General features: G+C 37.3%; 2 protein-coding genes across 19 annotated transcripts in view; both read right to left on the bottom strand.

Annotated features, from left to right (window-relative positions):
- Positions 1-22,791, bottom strand: part of LOC127850612 (uncharacterized) — a 1,644,088-nt gene that overhangs the window by 75,863 nt on the left and 1,545,434 nt on the right. For 11 of the 18 annotated variants that reach the window (XM_052383763.1, XM_052383767.1, XM_052383765.1 and 8 more), the window contains 2 exons: positions 10,496-10,564; positions 8,699-9,406 (listed from right to left, as the gene is read on the bottom strand). The exons of 2 other annotated variants lie outside the window; for them this stretch is intronic. In XM_052383763.1, the coding sequence (XP_052239723.1) occupies positions 8,699-9,406; positions 10,496-10,564 (777 nt within the window). Of the gene's footprint in view, positions 1-8,698; positions 9,407-10,495; positions 10,565-11,829; positions 11,940-22,791 lie in introns of those variants that run through there. 5 more of the 18 variants (XM_052383776.1, XM_052383775.1, XM_052383773.1 and 2 more) reach the window with 3 other exon arrangements.
- Positions 1-22,791, bottom strand: part of LOC127850624 (uncharacterized) — a 346,937-nt gene that overhangs the window by 304,894 nt on the left and 19,252 nt on the right. The window lies entirely within an intron of this gene.

The following is a 22,791-nucleotide window of genomic DNA, read 5'->3' as shown; positions in this document are numbered from 1 at the left end:
AACCGGACTTTATTAATGCACATTAAATGCCGTCCCAGATTAGACTGTGCAGTGTGCACAATCAAATCGAGGATGTCACATACCGCCTTAATTGGATTTTCACTAAGAATATACTTCCTTCAAACGAACATTCATAAAACCGGAAAGTGTCGTCTACTATTAGCATGTGTTGACTGCACAGGCTCATCTGGGACGACACTTAGTGCACCGTTGGCGGTGACGTATATTGATTATATGCAAATCGATTGGATAACTTAAAAGAATCTCACGCGAAAACTAGTTCCCTTCAATAACGTTTGTAAAGGCATTGCAGTTTAACATATGATTTTTAAGAACTTATCCTTTCGGTTTTACTTATTCATGTACGATATGTAAACTCATCCTCTCGGTTTTACTTATTCATGTACGATATGTAAACTCATCCTCTCGGGTTTACTTATCCATTTACGATATTTAAACTCATCCTTTCGGTTTTACTTATTCATGTACGATATGTAAACTCATCCTCTCGGTTTTACTTATTCATGTACGATATGTAAACTCATCCTCTCGGTTTTACTTATTCATGTACGATATGCACAATTTTGAGCCTCGCTCTTGGACAACCGGACTTTATTCATGCACATTAAATGAAGTCCCAGATTAGACTGTGCAGTGTGCACAATCAAATCGATGATGACACTTACCGCTTTAATTGGATTTTCACTAAGAATAAACTTCCATCAAACAAACATTCATACAACCGGAAAGTGTCGTCTCAGATACGCATGTGTGGACTCCACTGTCTCATCTGGGACGACACTTAACGCACATGTAGTAGACAACATTTTCCAAGATCGAAGCTCAATTGTTGAAGTAACAAAACCAAGCAAAGTTCAGCAATATTGATTATCAATTTATCTGAGTTAAAATTTCGCATAATTGCTCTGTTCAAATGTAACTGTTTTGATGAATGTATAAGAATTAAATTCCTTCTTTAAGTTCAGAAGCCGCTAATCAGTAATTGTTTTAATTAAATTCAACATTACAATCGGTCAAAAATTATTTTAGTTTCTAAATTTGCGAGTACTTAACAACGTTTTAATGCAAAATGATAAGTAAATTTTTCTTGTAAATATAATTATATTAAATCATTTTATTGTTTACCTTATTTTATTTTGTTTCTTAAAACATCATAGAATTAATGTAAAAACGTCAGAAAACACAATTGTAGTTACGTGTTACTATAATTTACTTAATTTAAACATGTGTTATTATAATTTAATTAAGTTAAAAACGTGTTACTTATCATTACCAGGGTATACGATTCTTTAAATAGCGTAGTTATGCAGACACATTACCCTAGCTAAAAATGAGTAGAAATATAACAGATACAAATGGAATTTAAGACAACACAACTTTACTTAATAATAACTGTCTTTTACCGTTCCGCCCCTCTCTTTTTTTAAAACCATCTTCGTGAACATTTAAATAATTATGAGCAAGATTTGGTCAACCTCATATCAGAAATGCTCTGATAAATGCATTCGACCTATGCTTTTAATTTAAACAATTAACTTCCTTTTGTCATAACGAGGGTCCACATATTTACTCATAACTAATATTACTGACAAATATAAACTCATCATTGACTGGCAAGATGGAACTGATACTAAAATAGTAATCACCCAGTGTGAAGCTCTAAGTGCAATTAATATCAATTATCCCGCTATGGGAAAACGAGGCTCAATGCATGTGGGTAAACTGTCGCCCCTGATTAGCATGAGAGGTGCGAACAAGCTAATCGTATATAATACTTTCCGCCTACACTGGGTTTTCAGCTACGAAGAGACGTCTTTCAAGCGAAAAGTTCCATTAAAGCGGAAAGTGTCGTCCCTAATTAGTCTGAGCGGACTTCACATGTCAATATGGGACGGCATATGCATAAAGGCCTGTTATGCTAAAATATCGTATTCCATATTGTTTTGCGTATGATGCAAATTACGAGAAATGATGGTATCCGTTTTGCGATGGAACCATCGATCACCGATAAGTAATTGCGTTGCCAATTAATTCTAAGACTTGCGTGGGCACAAATGAGTAAGTATGTGCACATCTGTTACACCAACATATAATCAATCCAGTATTTGCACTGAATTTGAGATGCTATTGCGGTAATAGAATACTAATGATAAGAAATAATTAAAAAATTTTAGTTCTCAATATATTCCAATTCCATTAATAAATAGCTTTTGCAAAGTTGATGAATTTTGAACGGGTAATAAAAAAGTGAATGACATTTATTGGTAAAAATATATGTTCCAGTCGACATCGCTTCGTATTGAAAAAATGCCGAATAATGTTCATTATGTTTTTATGCCACATTTAACATTTGCAAACATGTTCAAACAGTTTTATTGGCTTCTATACATGCATACATGTACTTAGAACACTTATGCGATGTTTTACAAACACTATGTAAAGAACACTAAGTAAAATATACTTTAGCTCTATGAAAAATAAGGACACATTCAACCATGATATAAATATGTGTTCCCGAACTTCAAAGTCATTTGTGGGCCTGTGGATAGAAAATATAGTTTGTTGTAACGTACCAAAATTATGTACATATGTATAGTTTTACAATATCAAACACACATTAACTTTTCCCGTCATATAGCATACATTTGTGCAGCGAAAAATACATGGTGGGAATCATTAAAAAAACATTAAAGTTGCCTGCCAAATATTGTCTTCGGTACATGTTATGTCCTAAAAAGTACCATTGCCTTAATACATGTATAGTAAACTGTTATGTATCTATATATATATATCTTGGTAACATTTTTAAGAGGACAGTTATCATAAAAAATAATGTTGTTTGTGTATTAAAGAAATACCAAATTTATCTGTATCAGTACTTTGAAGCATATGATATGGCAAGTATGTTATTTTTTAAAACCTTGATTTATTTTGAAAAACGCACGTATGTTACATGGTGTAAAAACAACAATACCTATATGAACGAAAGTTAATTATACTTTTGAAAGATACATATACAATGTTCAAATTGATATAATTGTAAGAGTATACTCATTATTGTAGATGTTTCCACTAATTTCTTATGCTTTATAACATTCAGGACATTCACTCGCAATACATTTTTTTTCAGCAAATGTACATGGCAGACATAATTCAGAATGTACAGACATCACAAAACGTACAGGATAGTAAATGCACTATAAGAAATTCATTAAAGCGGAAGTAGATCATAACAACAATTTTAAGATTTCAAAATATACATATACATCGCGTTCCTATTTTATGACATTTGATAACTTATAGCACATTTAAGGCGTGTAAATGCCATCATTTAATAGTTAACCCAGAATAACTTGCTATATCGTATTTTAAACCACTTATAAGACGCAGAAAACGCCGGACGTGCCAAAAAGCGGCATTGTTTGTATCGCGTAGACGCAACGAGACCTCGCATAAATGTAACGCCCTTAGAAATCGGATAAAACACCTAGCGTTCGGTATGGTGACCGCTAACCAAAACGTCTCGTTTAATACCGTCTTACAATAATGCTAACTGTAATGCTCGCACGGCAAAGTGTCTTTATAGATCATGCGAAAACGGATCTGTCCATGGAAAAAACAGTGTTCTTGGTTGAAGTACCAGTGATTTTGGCCCTTGATCTGTTGACCTCAAAGTAAACGGATGTCGTCCTCTCCTCTCGAATAATCAGGATACTAATATTGGATCTACTAATTCAAATGTATCGTACGGAAACTTTTTAAGTCACAAGCCCCTGTGACATACACGATCGCCTTTTTTGACATTTAATTGGATATAAGTCTTTTTTCCTTTCATAAAAATAGCACACCCATTGGAATGATCTTAGGTCAAAGGTTATATATATTAGCATGCGGTGATGAATTTATGATTAATTGTTATTTTCTACTTGTTGACAGGTATTGATGATCTTCCGTATTTGGTAATTATTCCGACTATTACAACGTCCCGTGGATATATATGAGCCGCGCTCTCGCAAAACCGGGCTAAATACAGATGCGTAAAGTGTCGTCTCAGATTAGCAGAATGTGCAGAACGCTGATACTTTCCTTTAAATCAAACATGCCATGAACGCGGAAAGTGTCGTCCCTGATAAGCTTGTAACGGCAAAAAAAGGATAATGTGTGACAACACATCACGCACATGCATTTAGACCGGTTTGCCGTAGGCGCAGCTGATGTATTTAAGAAGTTCACACATACAAGTTGGTAATGGTCTGCAGTACATTTTTTATTTCGAATTTTAAATACATCTTTTTATTAAATTTGTTTGCAGATGTTGTCAATTACCGATGCTTTATTGTTGATTAAGGCAGATAAAGGAGAATAGTAATCAATATTATGAGAAATATTTTACGATTTTTCTTCCTTTTGTATTTTATAATCGTGGTGATATAAATGTTTTTAATGTACGCAGTGTGCATTACAAATGAAACAGTGTTTAAAACCTGGCACCCATTCTTTTATACATATATTATTTTTTAAAGTAATGGCACTTGGTTGTCACGTTTGCTGATGTTGTTATGCAAATACATTTGTTTAATTTGAAAGAGTCTCTCACAGCAACTTTTTCATTTAAATTACAATTAAGTATGAACGGAATTAAAGTTTAACAAGTGTTTTTGTATTAAACAGAGATCCTCTAGTTATGCTTATACAAGAATTATTTATTCAATTGAGCCACACCATTGGAAAACCGGACTTAATGCATGTGCATAGAGTGTGGTCCCAGATTAGCTCGAGCAGTTCTCACAAGCTAATCAGGGACGACACTATTAACGTAGACTGGATTTCACGAAAAGAGGATTTCTTTAAACGCTAAAACACATACAAGTGAAAAGTGTTTTCTCTTATTAGCCTGTGCTGACTGCAAAGGCAAATCTGGAACGAAACTTTACGCTCATGCATTTAGCCCCGTTTTCCAAGAATGAGGCTCAGATGTTCTTAGACACTCATCCTCTGGGTTCGTCTTATACATGGATGATTAAGTTTAAATGCAAAGAAAGGGAACACGTACATAAGTTAAAAACGTGTAAGTTGACCATATGCGATTCCTTATATGATGTGTTTATGCAGACACAATACCTAGTTGGACATAAAAAGATAATTAAAAATAAAGTAAAATAATAAAAACGGTAGAAAACAAACAAAACGTTTCTAAAGAATATTTCGAAAACTTCATACACAATTTTTTTAACGGAATGTCAACGTATCGCCCCTTCTTGTCTCAAATCACTTACATGAAAACGGAGCGCATTATGAGCACAATCGGTAAACATCAGAGATCCTGCTGACCATTTATTGTACAAATGATAACAGTTTTAACATACCACATTCATTTGCTTAACAAGGAACCACATATTTTCTGATGACTCAGATAACTGACCAATGTAAACATTCACCTGATTGACAAGAAGGAACTTAATCAAAGGATAGTAAACACAAAGTGTGAAGCTCTGAGTCAATTGCATATACGCCGCGCTATAAGAAAACGGAACTTAACGATTGTGCGTTAAATGTCGTCCCAGATAAGCCTGTGCAGTGCACACAGGCTAACCTTAGACGACACTTTCCGCATTAACTGGATTTTCAGATAGGAATATACTTCTTTCAAACGAAAATAAACACAATAACAACGGAGAGTGTCGTCCCTGATCAGCCGGTGCGGACTGCACATGTTAATCTTGGACGGCAATTTACGCGTGTGCATTAAACCTCTTTTTTCAAGAGCGGTGCTTTAATATCGTTGTTTTAATATAGATATATATATATATATATATATCATGCGAAATGCGAGTAATTAGGTTATCAGTTTTGCAATGGAACTATTGAACGCCGATAAGTCATTGCGTTGCCAATTATATGTAAGATTTATGTGGCCGCAACATAGTTAACACCAACTTCTAATCAACTCAGTGTTTATACAGGATATGAGATGCTCTTAAGGTAGTAGCGGACTTATGGTAAAAAATCAAAATTGTGTTTTATGTTGTTCTCAATATAATATATTACCAGCAATACATCGCTTTTGCAAATTTGAGGCATGACTTTATGTTCATAATGGTTTATGGTATATTTAAAACGTTTACACAGTTGTGTCGGCATCTATAAGCATGATACTAACTATAATACATTGTTCATACAAACAATATTTAGAACATTAAGTTATATAAAAAGTAGCTCATTTGAAATAAAGGACACATCTAATCAATATACATATGTGTGTCCAACTTTCAACGCGAGATGTAGACTGGTAGATAACAATTAATATAGGTTGTATATAGGTTGTTGGGGCATACTAAAACGATGTACATAGTTTATCACACATTATCGTGTACCGTCATGTACGATAAAGTTGTGGAAATAAAGGACACATCTAATCAATATACATATGTGTGTCCAACTTTCAACGCGAGATGTGGACTGGTAGATAACAATTAATATAGGTTGTATATAGGTTGTTGGGGCATACTAAAACGATGTACATAGTTTATCACACATTATCGTGTACCGTCATGTACGATAAAGTTGTGGAGCGAAACAAAAACAGAGTGGTAATCATTTAAAAATGATCATTAAAGTTGCCTGCAAACATGTGTCTTAAGTACATATTACATCCTTAAATCTACCTTTAACTAACTATATTAAATTGTGATATATCTATACATATATTGGTGACATATATTTCGCAAGAGAACTGTTATGATTTTACATTCTAAATATTGTTTGTGTATGAAAGATAAACAAAAATAATCGTTATACGTGCTTCATATCATATGATATGACAAGTATTTTAAACATTGAATTATTTTGAAAAACGCACAAATGTAACGTGATTTGAAAAAAACAACAACACCTATTTGAACAATAGAGAGTGATACTCTTGAAGTATACAAATAAAATGATCCTATGGCTATGTAAGAAGTATATTCATAATTGTAGTGGCTTCCGATAACTTCGTTTACTTTATAACATTAAGGTCATTTATTCCCAATAAATTTTAATCAACTTATGCATGTAGCAGATATGTATCTGTATACACAAGCACTTTACAGAACGTACAAGATAGTTTCATCTATGAGAAAATCATTAAAGTGCAAGAAGAACACATCAACAATGTTAATATTTCGAAATATAGACTGCGTTTCCTTATATTTTCTAACATTCGATATATGATTTATAGCATCTTAAAGACATGCACAGTTCATATGTAAATGGTGTACTCAAGAAAACTTGTTGTATCGTAGTTTTAACCGCTTAAAAGACGCAGAACACGCCGGGCGTGCCAATTAGCGGCATTGTTTGTATCACGAATACTCAACGACAGCTCGTAAATATTCAACGCTCTTTCATAATCTCCTTCCATTTCATAGCAGTGCCCCAGTAAGTTTACGGCAGTCTCTGGGTGATACAAGTTGATTGAATGTATGTTATCACGCATGTAAGACACCAAGTTTCTTAACGCATGTAGCTTATTGTCACGTTCACCGAGTCCTCCATACGTGAGATACTGCATATAGTGTAGGAACGGACGAGCATCCACATCAGCACTGTCCATCCATTGTTTCTCAGTGAAAGTTCTCTGCTTCACTTCCTCGTCAGTGATATTGCGATTCATTTCAAACAATAAAATGAAAGGGGTACAGTGCGATTCCTGTCTTAAAAATTTTACACAGAATGCGAATGGCAATTCACTGTTGTCAGTGTTGCCTAATAGCATATCAGCAAACACCTTTAGATCCCTGTCTCCCTGTATTGATCTACATCCACACACAGCCTTGACCTTGCTGTGATACCTCTTCTCCACATCCTCCAACACTCGAGCTGCCGCTTGAAGATGTCCACTGCAGTATAGCATAGAAGCAAACTTTAAGCGACTAGAAGCTACATCCGAATTTAAGGAATATTGGACACGCCTTATATTTTCGCTGTCAAGAACGTTTTGTAGTCGCAAATAGTAAGATGATTGAACTGAAATTTGTAACGCATAAAAGTGTTTAATCAATTCAAGAGCAGCAGTTTTTGACATGGCATTCGTTGAGTTTTCAAAACAATTGCGAATTACATATTTTAATGTATGCTCGAAGGTTGAATGAGAACTGCTCTGTTCATGTTGGATATATGTTAACAAACGGTTCAATCTTTCCAAGTACTCAAACTTCAGCAGTAATCTGATGCTGTTATGTAATAATACACCTCTGAGATATCCAGCCTGTACAGTATGCCGCATACTACACGCTTGTAACCGACAACTTATATTATCTATACCAATACACAAAACATCTTGTAAGTTATTCCTTATCAACGAGTCTATATACACTAAAAGGCGTTTCTGCAGCAACTTTGAGAGTTTCCCATCGAACAAGTTCACACCTTCTATGATATAATGCGGAAGCCTTCCCAATCGCAGCCATCGCCTTAATACGTGTAAACAGAGCAAAAGTACAAACATAAGGTTGTGTTCGCACCAAAGAGAAGGATGTGTTCGTTCTATGGTGAAAAACATTATAGTTTTACAATGAAAGCTTGTTATAGCATCCCCCACAATGTTAGCAAATAATGATTTTTTGATAAGTTTTAAAACAATGTAACATTTTATTTGAGTCATATTAAAGCTAAATATCAACATTCGCTCTATCAGGTTTGGAGACAGTCGCCATTCTTCACGCTTGTAATCACTGTCTGGATGTCCTGCTGGTACCAGGAAACACGGAGCTATCCGTGCAGCCTCGAGAAGCTGAACAGGTGGCCAGTGTTTACCTCTACATCTGTCTATCCAGTGCTGTATTTCAGGAAGAGGTTTGCGTATATGACATGCTTGTACAATATCCCAGTTAGGCACCACGCTCACAGAAGGCCCATTTTTAGTTGCCTCCCCCATATGTCTAGTCTCATACTCGATGTGCTGTTTCCATCTTTCAGCGCTGAACAGTATTTGCCCAGAATCTTTCCTAACGCACCTGTCATCGGTCAGACTGGTCGCTGGTTCCGGTGTGTAGTCTTGGATGTCTTGTAGCAAGTACTGTTGAGGTGGAGTGGTGTTGTCGTGGAGCATCAGAAGGTTATCCAGCCCAGCCTTCCAGTCTTCCCAGATGGTCATGATATTGAATGTGTGGTTACTGTATAGGAAATCAATATCAGACTGGAGACCGGGAGTTGTGGTCCCTTCTGACTGGCTCCCGAAATGAAAACACTCACGGTTCAGTCCTTTTATTTGATATGTTATTTTCTCAATTTGCTCCCTCCGCAAGTAAGTTCTCCTCCGCTCCAATAAAGTTTCCTTCCCAGCTCCACTGTCGTCAAGTGTGTCAAACATCCGAATAGACAATTCTGTGAAATGCTCTGGAATCTAAATATGCATATATTATATTACTTTCAATTAGTTTTGATCATTTGTACGTATATATTGAGCATAGTTTTGCAATATTTTCTATACACATTGCGTATATTATTTGTTTAATTTTATATAAATTACTTACATGTTTCTGTTGATAACTCTTTACTAGTACATCTTATTTTATCGTTTGTATCAAACATGCAGAAGATGAAATTCATCAAAACCAAATGTATTGATTATACTTAATATAAAATAGTTTTAAGTATGTAAGTATATTAAATCGACAAACATGTATACGAGAACTGATAAATCCATACGCGCGCTGATAGATATAAATCAGATATGATTCAAAATCAATAGGTTGCAGTCTTATTTAAAATTGTGATTTGCTCCGTTTGATGAAAGAATATATTTCCAAATGAAGGATGTATGTGTTTTTTTTTTAACCGAACATGTGTCATTAAATGTGGATGCCCAGGCTGCCTGATTGTGAGTCGGAGACCGACCCGTCGGTTCGCACGCCTGCCAGTCGTTGTTTCAGTTAGCCAGTCAGAAAGTATATCAGTCACTCATTGTGTCTAGGCTGTCTATCTATATATTTGCCTGTCTGTCTGTTCGCCCGCTCTGCCTGTCCAAAGAAAGACTGACTTACTTCTTCAACGATGCCTGTCTGTATTCTTAACTTCAGATTAGCCTATGCAGTCATCATAGGCTGATCAGGGACGACACTTTCCGTCGAAAGTGGATTTTTTTCTGAAGAGTATTCTTTTAAAAGAGAAAAACACGAAAAAGCGGAAAGTGTCGTCCTTGATTACCCTGTGCGGACTTCACAGGTCTGTGCGGAATACACAGGCCGGTACGGACTGGCTATTGTGGGACGATAATTTAGGCACATGTCTTAAGCCCCGTTTTCACAGAGCGCGCTTCATGTATATACGTGGCTTTCTTGTCTGTCTATTTTTACATTTCTGTGTGGTCAACAATTTGTGTGTCTCTCATTCAGTTTGCCCGTATCTCTGAGAACGTGTTCTGTATTCCTTATGTTCAGTATAATTTATCAATACAAACAACTAGTTTAAAAAACAAATGCGAATAATATACCTGCATGATTGATTGAAGGTTTTGATAACGCTTTTTGTTCGACGCTCTTCTGACACCAATATCGCTTTCCTAATAAAAAAAACATGAACCATGATTAGCAAAAATAATATACTAGAAATTATGTTTATACGATTCGAAATTTGGATGATAATATAATTGCAAGTTAATATCAATTTATATAAAAGTACACACCAGTTATTTACATGGTCTACTTGATCAAAGTGACATGCCTGTACTTGGCTTTTATGGATAATCATATCCAACATATATTTAAATCAGATTGTTGAAAATCACAATGCATTAATTACTTATGTTTTAGAATAAATACATAATTATTTAGTATGCAAGTGTTTCGCTTGTGTATTCGTAAAAGGGAAATATTTAGAGGATAATACACGGCTTAGCCGGGGCGGAGAGTGATAATCGGCCAGCAGGGAGCATAACGGCCCGTATTAACGTCTATAATATATAACTAACTTTGTTTTGTTTATCTTGGTTTTGTTCTTTCTCTAAAATATATAACAGAACCAGCTTTTTGTACTTTTATTTTCATTCAATTGATTACGCAATTTATGACGTATTTCTGTGACGTAATTTCTGTGACAAAACAGTTTTAGTTATTCGGACGTGGAAGGTTTATATAGAATATGTTGGAGCATCAAACGAAAACAAAAACGTATTTCGGATTGTGCATTTGTCGTTCACAATTGGAAGCTTTGATAAAATTCTTGTAATCGCTCTGACAAGTAATTCAATTTTATAAATCGTATTTTTGGTGACAGTGGGTAACATTCGCTACAATCGTTTAAAGGGGCCTTTTCACAGATTTTGGCATGTTTTGAAGTTATTCATTAAATACTTTATATTGATAAATGTAAACATTGGATCGTAAAAGCTCCAGTAAAAACTCAAGAATAAAATTATAAAAAGGAAAAAAAACATTGCCTGGAGCAGGTTTCGAACCAGTGACCCCTGGAGTTCTGCCGAGGTCCTGAAGTAAAAACACTTTAGCCCTCTCGGCTATTCATCCGAGCATACATAGTCGTGTATTGTAAACCTTATATACGCAATCTTCGTATTTTCACAAAGTTTAACAACAACAACAGAACTCTCGAAATTATTCAGTCGTTTCGCGTTGCAACGCTTTATAATTTTAAGGTTTTAAAATCGTCAAAAGATGCATATAATGGCTATGTTAGACCATGGTAATGTTTCTCGTTTGAAGTAATTTCTATGACGAAACGCAACCGTTTAAGCTACTATAAGTATTGTGTAAGTTATAATGTTACAAAAACATGCTAACATAACATATAGGATTCTTTGAAAGCACAAACCTTGTTCTGCATCCTTGATTATCTTGGCGCGGCTTCCATATCCACTGAAAGTGTCCACATCTTGCTAAACGCAACCAGCACTTCTTCAAACTTGTGTAACCTGAACGTATCAAGAATTAATCATTATTAACATGCGATTTGCGATACTAGTACGATGCTCCAAACGTTTAAATATTAGGAACATACCCCAATCAAATAAGAAACAATTTAACTCAGAGTAATATATTTATTTAACTTCAAAGCTCGCAATAAATCACATCACGGAACATATCTCATTTCGCGCGTGCATAAGGCTGCACACAACACTTTGTAGCCACCAGGGATCATATTTTTTCGGTTTTGTCGGTCCTAGACCGATTGGGGTCATGAAAGACCGATTGAAAATCCCAAACAGTCGGTCCGATTCTATTTGCTATTAAAATTCCCATGTCATGAAATCGATTACACAGTGTACATGCTAACACACCCTAATGACATTCTTATCTCGATTAGGTGTGAAAACCATTCGCTGCAGTCTCTAAACCGGTCAGGACCGGTTTATTGCACGTCAGACCAAGAATCAAAAACTTGTGAACAGCGGATTAAAGACGCATCCGAAAAGACGCGTCTGAATGCACGCGCTGTACCTAAACAAAACATGCCGATACGTTTTCCACCAGCGTAATAATCCGGTATTAATGAAGTTGTAGATCTGATCGATAGAACAGCCGAAAGTTATTTTTATGGGTGGAACTTCATATAAAATAGTACATAAGAAAAATAATATACATTGAATAAATCTTTAGTAAAACTGTGTTAGAATCGAAATAATTCGTGTACTTTATTTTTTGTTGTTGAATAACTCACGACCGGAAAATTAGATGCGTGGTTTCAAATACTTCGCTCTCGTGATTAAATCCCTACGCATCTAAACTATCGGACGTGGGTTATTTGACAAAAAAATATTTCTTAATTATTTGGTTTGTCGTTGTCAGTAGCCAACCTACGCACAGACATTTGTTTAGTTCAGTGCATGTTTGTAAGATAGTATCGAGTCGACAACAATTTAAAACATCGGTATAGACTTACACGGATTAATAATATTGACAACGATGAAAAAAGTCTGATAAAACAGCATACGAAACAACAATGAAATACCAAATGATAACACCAGTTGAGAAAACACGTTACGTTTAACAAAAATGCCTAAGGAAATTTTACTTGTACATGTATTATACCACCTTCATGAATTGCAAAATCAATAGTATATATTTTAACGTAATTTGTCATGATTTCGGATACACATTTTCGGATACTTTTCCCCATTTATATCTGGACCGATTGATGTTGCGGGAAAATATGATCCCTGGTAGCCACCAATGCGAGTTGGCCCCGGTCAAATTTGTAAATAAAGAGAACATTTCTTAAGTTAGCACTTTTTGAGTGTCTAAATAAGAATGAATGTCAGGCTTGAGTTGTGGTGATTTTTTTTGGATGTTTGTGAGTTACCCAAACATTGGTATTGCAACTACAGCTGCATACAGGAAGTAGAATTAATGCAATTCGAAAACAGGTGTAATGCTGGCTCCGGACAGTATTTCTGTTGAAAATTTGGCGTATGGACATTGAACTATTACAAAAAATCTAACCCTTTGACCCCCAATTTGCTCCATAACTGTTTAGTACTTGGTAAGTACCTATGTAAAAAGCATTGTTTTCATGCACCTTGCCGCAAAATATACGTAAAACTAAGATTTATGTTGGAAATGTACCGTTTCTCCCAAAAATGTTGCCAAATCTCCCTATTTCACTTAAGGGAGAAGTGACTTCTCCCAAAATTTTGAGCCTAGCTAGACCCCTGCTTGCGTCTGACGGAAAGTGGCAGTTTATATGTTAAACGGGCTTAAAAAATTCTGATGATTTCGTTTGAAATAATCAATACTATATCATTTTGCCTCCACTCATTTGATTGAATGTTCTTGATTTTTCAGAAGGCACACCCTCAACCATTCTGGAAATGTGCTAGGTTTATTTTCTGATTTGCGAGGTGACCAGTTTTTAGACATTGATTCACTCCTGCTTGTGTACGAGATTGGCCGAGACTTAAACACTGTACATTTTATTCCGTATTCTGCTTTCAAGGGGCTATGCCATTTTAAGGTGTACCCAAGGGACAAATTCTTTGGAAAACAAGATGTGTTTGTGAAACACAATGTCCCCCTATATGACGTTTGACCTTGTAGGATGACCTTGACCCTTTACCACTCAAAATGTGCAGCTCCATGAGATACACATGCATTTCAAATATAAAATTGCTACCTTCAATTATGCAGAAGTGACATAACATAAGCAATTTTGACCCATATATTTGACCTTGAAGGATGACCTTGACCTTTCACCACTAAAATTGTGCAGCTCCATTAGATACACATGCATGCCAAATATCAAGTTGCTATCTTCTATATTGCAAAAGTATGCATACAATTAGCGATTTGGGCCACATATATTTGACCTCTGTTCTTGAAGGATGACCTAGACCTTGACCTTTTACCACTTAAAATGTGCAGCTCCATGAGATACACATGCATGCCAAATATCACGTTGCTATCTTCAACATTGCAAAAGTACTCATAAAATGAGCGATTTTGGCCACATATATTTGATATCTGACATTGAAGGATGACCTTGACCTTTCACCACTCAAATTGTGCAGCTCCATGAGATACACATGCATGCCAAATATGAAGTTGCTATCTTGAATATTGAAATACAGCAAAAGTGTACATTAAATGAGCGATATTGACCCATATATTTGACCTTTGACCTTGAAGGATGACCTTGACCTTTCACCACTCAAAATGTGCAGCTCCATGAGATACATATGCATGCCAAATATCAAGTTCCTATCTTCAATATTGCAAAAGATATTGCAAATGTTAAAGTTGGCGCAAACCAACCAACAGACCAACAGACAGGGCAAAAACAAAACACTACTATAGTGGGGGACATAAAAAAAACCTGTTTTGGGTGAAAGTACGATTGTATATGAACTTATACAACTCTCTATACACACAGTTTTTTTCCATTCTAAGGTAGAAATCATATAATAATATTTGGCTTGTTTGTTTGACCCTTTTTGCGTTAACATGTTTACATCGTGCTGGCATTCAATATCTCCATACGTTTAACATGGTCAATAACCAAGCATGATAGCGCAGTTTGTTAAAGTAGTGTCAACTGTCATATTTATCCCCACGCTTTTTGAAAAAAAGGTGGGGATATTGTGGTTATCTCCGCCGTCCGTCCGTCTGTCTGTCCGTCCTGGCCACTATCTCCTCCTACACTAAAAGCACTAGAACCTTGAAACTTACACACATGGTAGCTATGAGCATATGTGCGACCCTGCACTATTTGGAATTTTGATCTGACCCCTGGGTCAAAAGTTATAGCGGTTGGGGTGGGGCCGCGTCAGAAATTATCACTCATTTTTTTAGGTTATTTTACATTTACTTCTTTATTTCTACACCGATTCACTTCAAATTGATACTGAACTTTTGTTATGACATTAGGGTCAATCTCAACTATGCATGGCCCCAATCCCAACCCTGGGGCGCCCGCCCACATAGGCCACACCCACCAAAAAATTCCATTTACTATATTTTTTTCATTTCTACACGGATTCACTTCAAATTGATACTGAACTTCTCTTATGACATTAGGGTCAATCTCAACTATGCATGGCCCCAATCCCAACCCTGGGGCGCCCGCCCACATAGGCCACACCCACCAAAAAATTCCATTTACTATATTTTTTTCATTTCTACACGGATTCACTTTAAATTGATACTGAACTTTTCTTATGACATTAGGGTCAATCTCAACTATGCATGGCCCCATAACCAACCCTGGGGCCCCGCCCACATAGACCACACCCACCCAAAATTGCCTTTACTATAATTTCTTCATTTCTACACCGATTCACTTCAAATTGATATTGAACTTCTCTTATGACAATACGGTCAATCTCAACTATGCATGGCCCCATTACCAACCCTGGGGCCCCGCCCACATAGACCACACCCACCCAAAATTGCCTTTTACTATAACTTCTTCATTTCTACACCAATTCACTTCTAATTGATGATGAACTTCTCTTATGAAAATACGGTCAATCTCAGCTATGCATGGCCCCATTACCAACCCTGGGGCACACCTAGGTCAAACATTCGGCGTGGGGATACGCGTAGGCCTCTGCCGCGCCATTTCTAGTTTGAATTGCAGCTTAGGCATGTTTGTGTGTGATACTAACTTTTTGTATTGTCTGATTGATTACCATCTTGTTTCTGACAAATGATCATTGTTTAACTTTATAAGTTATGTTTAATAAAAGTGAATTTATATAAAAATGTATAATTTGGAAACCCAGTTTTCCCTGCCATAGTCCTGTTAACTAACACTTATGCATTGATTTGTTCGGAAACAATACATATTTAATGTATTATATTCCGTTCCCTTAAAGATATTTAAGATACTGCATTATTGAATGTCAGCTGATAAATACGCGCCGATTTTAACAAAGGTTAAACAACATTCTATCGCAGATAAGTGGCAACACTGTTGAAGCGGATGCGGTGTACGTGATCAATATCTTAGCCATCATATTGTGTTAGTACTGATGCTGAACCCGTCGTGGTTAGTTCATTGTTTACAATATCTACCATGTACATTGAATTTGCGATTAAATAAACAACATTCCTGACTTACCGACACACACATGAATGGTCATAATTATGGAAGCTTTTGCATTGTATATGATATAAAATATGCTTTCTTGCAGCATAATTGTTATATCCAGGCCTTCATTTTTAGATCTAATATTATAAACAAGTGGGTCAAACGTCCAAGGTTACTTTACTGCCCTAATTATTCGGCCGGATTTTAACTGAACAGAAGACAACGAATCATTGAGCCGGATTTAATTTGACAGCAAGATAACCAATCAAACCCGTAAAACTGAAATTACACAATACAAAAAACTTACAAAATGCATGACAAAATAATGCGTAAAATAACAGCGTTACACAACTATTAAAAATGTAATCTTAGGCCATTAGCATTATACAAGTATTGCATAGATGTACATAAGATTTTACTGTCCATCACTATGAGCATTAAGAATTCAAAACAATAAAAGGCAGTACTGAACGTTTAAGGAATGATGGATTTAGTTGAGTTATTCAAATAATTACAACCAAATAACAGCATATCACATGAATGTTGCAATAACTACATTTTACTTACACAATGGTGAGACCAATTAGATTTGACTGGATATCGAGGTATGCATGGCGTTGTAGATGGCTGTAAAATGATACAAAACATTGGTAAATAAAAAAGGAACTGGATCTATCATGTATTACACTAGTCCAAATAATTAGACGTAATCTACCGATTACGTCTAAACGCCTAACGTCGTTTTCCTATAACAAATTGATTTCAACTTAAACTTCAGTTTTTCTCGTTAAAGCTTTGCTAATGCATAAAATTATCATTAATTAGACATAAATGTGAGCGATTACCTCTTAAATGTGTAAAAATTGTGCTTTTAAACCACTTTTGTACATTTTAAAAATAAACATACACAACACACGAAGTTTGGTTGTCGTTTATAGAATTACATGGAATTATCTTGAACGAAATTATTTTTTGAATAGGTTACACATAACTAATTGTTGTTGTACAACAAACCACATCACTTTTTAGCTTTCTGTACTCTTTAATTAAATGAAACCTATATGTGTGTGTTAAAACTACCAGTTGTATGCATCATTTATTGTTGCGCAACGTTATGAAATGTATTATTTAATAAAAATGTGTTTGACAGCAAACACGGAATCTTTTCACGTTTTGGTAAATTGACAAAATTGAAAAAAAGTGTTTCAGATTCGCAAATTTTCGTTTTAGTTGTGATTTTTGTGAGGAAACAGTAATACTGAACATTTACCATGGTCTAATATAGCCATTATACGCATCTTTTGGCGATTTTAAAAACTTGAAATTATAAAGCGTTGCAATGCAACACGATTGAATAATATGGAGAATTCTGTTTTTGTCGTTTAATTTTGTGAAACTACTAAGATTGCTTATATAAAGTTTAAAATAGGTCGCTTATACATACTTGGCACGATGGTCGAGCGGTCTATTTGGTTTTTACTCCAGGACTCCGGGGGTCACTGTTTCGAGCCCTGATGCGGGCTACTTTTTTTCCCTTAGTTTTATTAACTTTTATTCTTGATTGTTTACAGGAGCTTTTTTGATCCAATGTTTATATTTATCAATTTAAAGCATTTAATAACAAACTTCAAAACAGCCAAAATCTGTGAAAAGGCCCCTTAAATAAAACATTTTTTAAAGAATATATGGTAGCCTAGGTGTTTATTTCGATCTAAAACGCCATATGAGGCCCACGAGAACAACATATTTTCATAAGAAATCAACAAAAAGAAAACAAAAATGCAGAAATACGCACCAGCCCTATGCTCACACGCACACACTCACAAGTAAACAAAACATACATAAACGTACATGCACAAAATTTAAATCATGAATAAAGGTTGAGAAGCTCATTATGAGTGAGACAAAATAATCATCGAAACATAATACTGATAATCAAATAGTTCATTAGAAGCGAAAAAAGCCTCCGACACTGTATTAATGGACATACACTATACTTAAGTCCTTTAGATAATTTACCCTTTCTCGTTCTATCAACCAATTTAACTCTTGTGTATACTCCTTACTCTAAATGCAAATATATTCTTGGTTTGGGGATTTCAATGTTATTTCTGTGATCATGGAGTCTAAGTGCAAGATTTAAAAAAGTATGTTGTTTCGCTTGCGGTTGTTAAAGCCAAAACGGGGCTTCCCAGCTGGCACAGCTGCTGATATTCGGATCTGAATACTTAAACTTATTCAGACCTTATTCTTTACCGTTGCGCGTTTTACGATATCGGATTTTAGGCGGGAATACAACTCATTGAAACTATTCAATTTCTTATACAACATTGAGAATATTAACAGTTATTGAAATTAACAATACATGTATCAGCGACATCTTTTTAAAGACTAAACACCTTTTCAGGTATCGAATTTAACATGTCTATAAAATATATTAATACCAAAAAAGGTTTTATTTAATATTGTTCACATTAAACCTTTAAATGAAAGTGTCGCTTTAACTATTTTCCGTGTCTTAACTTTATACGCCGCGAATCCTTTGCTAAAAACAGTTCACAAAAAGGGCTACACGTTCTAATTCTTAATGAAATACAAAAATAAGTATAACATTATTAATAACGTCCATAAACACACACGGCAAGATCAAAGTTTTAATGGAAAACTAATATGACATTCCATGTAAATTATTATTTTCGTCTAAATCGAATACAATATAATAGAGAAACAATGTATTTATAACCGACCAATGAGGTAACATTATGCAACTTTCAATTTACACAGTGCTATATGGCAACAATATGGAATTTGAACAGTGGTAGTGTTTTAAGGTCTGGACTATCATTACTTGTAAGTTTGTATAAACATTCTTCTAATGCAATTAGTAAAATAATGTTTATATTTTATGTTTAATAATTTATAGCATGATTATTCTGTGCTGTTATATGAATTTGATGCCGTTAAAGCTTCCGACATGAATTCATGTCGGAACGATGCTGTTGCAAAATAACGTTAAACGATATGAGGCCGATGTAAATCGACCTCAGTTGTCAGATACAGCCGTGATGCTGCTACTATCTCCTTCATCAGGTGGGTCCATATTCATCGGACGTTTCGGCACTGTCCCACTACGTCCTCCTATGGTGTGCCGACCGGAAGTGATCAATTTCCGGCCAGGAGATAGTAAGCCTCCGCTACACTTCCTCATCTGCCAGGTCTCGGTGGCCAGTCCCTAGTCGACAGCCCTGTGTCCCCCTATCCACTTCTCCTCTCTCTTCCGCCATAGCCATAAGGAAGCAGACTCCGTTTCACGTGCAACAACCGATATGGCCCGTTTCCGGACCTGTCCTGTAACCCCCAGTCTGCTGAAAGTGCGCCACAGTGATTGTGCTGGGAAACCTCTGCAGCCCACCTCCATTGGAAAACACCATGCCTTCCAGCCTTTCTCTGTGCAGGTATCTGTGAGGGCCTGGTACTTTTCGCGCTTCCGTTCGAAGCTCTCTTCAATCCGCTCCTCCCATGGTACTGTGAGCTCCACCATCACAACCTGTTTTGATGCAGCTGACCACAGTACTATGTCGGGTCTCTGGTTTGTCACGGTGATCTCCTGTGGAAACTTGAGCTGTTTCTTCAAGTCTGCTTCCATTCTCCAATCTGTTGCCGTTCCAAGAATCCCACATGCGCGTTTGGCCTTTGCCCCTTCTTCTCCGGCTCTGACAAAGGAAATGAATGAGGAGCCTTTGTTGGTCGTCTTCTGCGCTTTTCGTGCTTGATCTAGATGATCGGCGATTGAAGCAAGAACCCTGTCGTGACGCCATCTGTATCGACCATCAGACAGGGCTGTCCTGCATGAGCTCAGGACATGCTCCAGATTCGCTGGTCTTCCACAGAGCTTGCAATCTGGCTTTTCGGCAAGACCCCAAGTCACTAGGTTTGTTGGACTTGGCAGCACGTCGTAGACAGACTTGAGCAAGAAACTAAGTCTGTCGCTTTCCATGGTCCAGATCGCATTCCATGTAAGCTTTCTCTGGGGTACTCCCTCCCAGTTCAGCCATTTTCCCTGTTTCCGTAGGGTAACAGCTCTGGTGAGCCTGGATTCTTCCTCCATTCGGCGAATCTCTTCCTGCACTTGGGTGCGTCGGTCTTTTGCACTGGCTTTGCTCCACTGCGAACGGGTGACGAATCCGAAGCCTAGTCGCCCGTGTGCCACATTACCGACAATGTCGCTGTGCCGAAGACGAGCCTCAGCCTCTTCAACTGCCTTGTCAGCCCTCCACTTTTTCCCGGTGTTGACCTGCACTCCTGCTTCTCTACCCTTCTCATCTCTACTGTCTCGTAGCATAATGACTTTCCGAGCCTTTGTGACCTTGTATTCCTCCGTCAGTGATCTGAGAGGTATCTGCAGCTTGCTGCCTGTGCAGTACAAACCGAGGCTGGTGAAATTCTTTGGCACCCCCATCCACCTCCTGAGGAATGAATTTATTGTCCTCTCCATTGCTTCCACTGTTGATGACGGTACACTGTACACCAGCAGCGGCCACAATAGGCGTGGTAGGATGCCATGTTGGTAAATCCAGGCCTTGAATTTTCCTGGAAGACCACACTTGTCTACATCTTTCAACCAGTTCTCCATTTGCACTACCGTGTCTTTGATACTCTGTTTATCATTGAGTGAGTCTCGAAACCACTTCCCGAGGCACTTCACTGGTTGCTCCTTAACAGTAGGGATAAGCTGATCTTTGATTCTATATCTTGCACTCTCTTGAATCTTTCCTTTCCTCAAAACCATGCTCCTTGATTTCTGGGGTTTGAACTTCATTCTGGCCCACTCGATAAGTTCGCCAATGTCTTGCAGCATCCACCTTCCCTCGACGTACGACTTTGCTGTAATAGTCATATCGTCCATAAATGCCCTCGTTGGTGGTTGGATACACCCCGAAGTCATTTTGGGTCCTCTTGATGGCTTCTCCGCTGACTTCACTATCAGATTCATGGCTGCTGCGAACAGCACCACTGAAATTGTGCACCCGGTAATGATGCCTACTTCAAGTCTCTGCCAGTCAGTGGTTATTGCCCTTGTTGAAAATCTCATGATGAAGCCGTCGAAATAGTGCCGCAACATCTGCCGAAATCGAACGGGTACATGATACAATTGTAGAGTCTTTTGTATCATCTGATGCGGAACAGAACCATATGCATTTGCTAGGTCAAGCCAGATCACTGCGATGTCTCCTTTGTTCTCGCGTGCTTCCTTGATGATTTGGGTGATGACACTGGTATGCTCGATGCACCCAGATACACCGGGTACTCCTCCTTTCTGCACAGCTGTATCTATGTACTTGTTCTGAAGCAAATAAGAGGTCATTCTTTTTGAAAGGACAGCGAGGAGTATCTTCCCTTCCACGTTCAGCAAAGAGATAGTCCTGAATTGACCAAGGGTTGACGAATCCTCTTCTTTAGGAATAAAACATCCCTCTGCCTTCAGCCATTCTCTGCAAAGCTCTCCTTTCCTCCAAACAACCTTTATAAGCTTCCACAACCGTAGCAAGATCTTGGGGCAGTTCTTGTATACTCTGTACGGTACTCCATTGGGTCCTGGTGCTGAAGACGCTCTGGCCTTCCTTACAATGTCCTTGACTTCTTGCAACCTAGGTTCTGCGCAATCAAAGTCATGTTCATGATCATCTGGTGTGAGCAACTTGTCGCACTCGCCCAGTTCCTTGTGACGGTCGCTGTCACTGTACATATCTTTGATGTACTTGTTTGCCTCCTCTTTTGTGCATTGAAGTTCGCCTGTCTTCTTTTCTCCGAGCAAACGCTTCACAAACTGAAATGGATTGCTAGTAAACTGAGCTCTCTTTCGCCTTCTCTCGTGTCTCTTCCGGCGCAGATTCTCTGCTCTCCGTAAACACTGGATCTCCTTCCGTACATCATCTCTCAGTTCTGCCAGACCTTGTTTCTCCTCATCCTCTGCTTGTCTGTATCTGCTTTTCAAGCGTCTGAGTTCTCCCCTTAGGTTGGAAATCTTCTGCAGTCTTCTATTCCCGCCAACCTTGGGTTGTCCGACTTTCTCGTTAGCTGTTCCGAATCGCTCTTTTCCAAATGTGTAGATCAGCTCAGACATGACATGCAGCTTGCTCTCTACTTTGCCTTTCAGAACGTTCTCCATCACCAGTTCCAGCTCCTCTTCAAACGCCTTCCACTTCGCTCTCTCTGTACTTGCGGGCCACATCACTTTCTTCCGCCGCT

Source organism: Dreissena polymorpha, chromosome 11, assembly GCF_020536995.1.
Source record: "Dreissena polymorpha isolate Duluth1 chromosome 11, UMN_Dpol_1.0, whole genome shotgun sequence".
NCBI classification, from domain to species: domain Eukaryota; kingdom Metazoa; phylum Mollusca; class Bivalvia; order Myida; family Dreissenidae; genus Dreissena; species Dreissena polymorpha.
The sequence above is the reverse complement of the archived record's forward strand: the minus strand, read 5'-3'. Positions and strand labels throughout refer to the sequence as shown.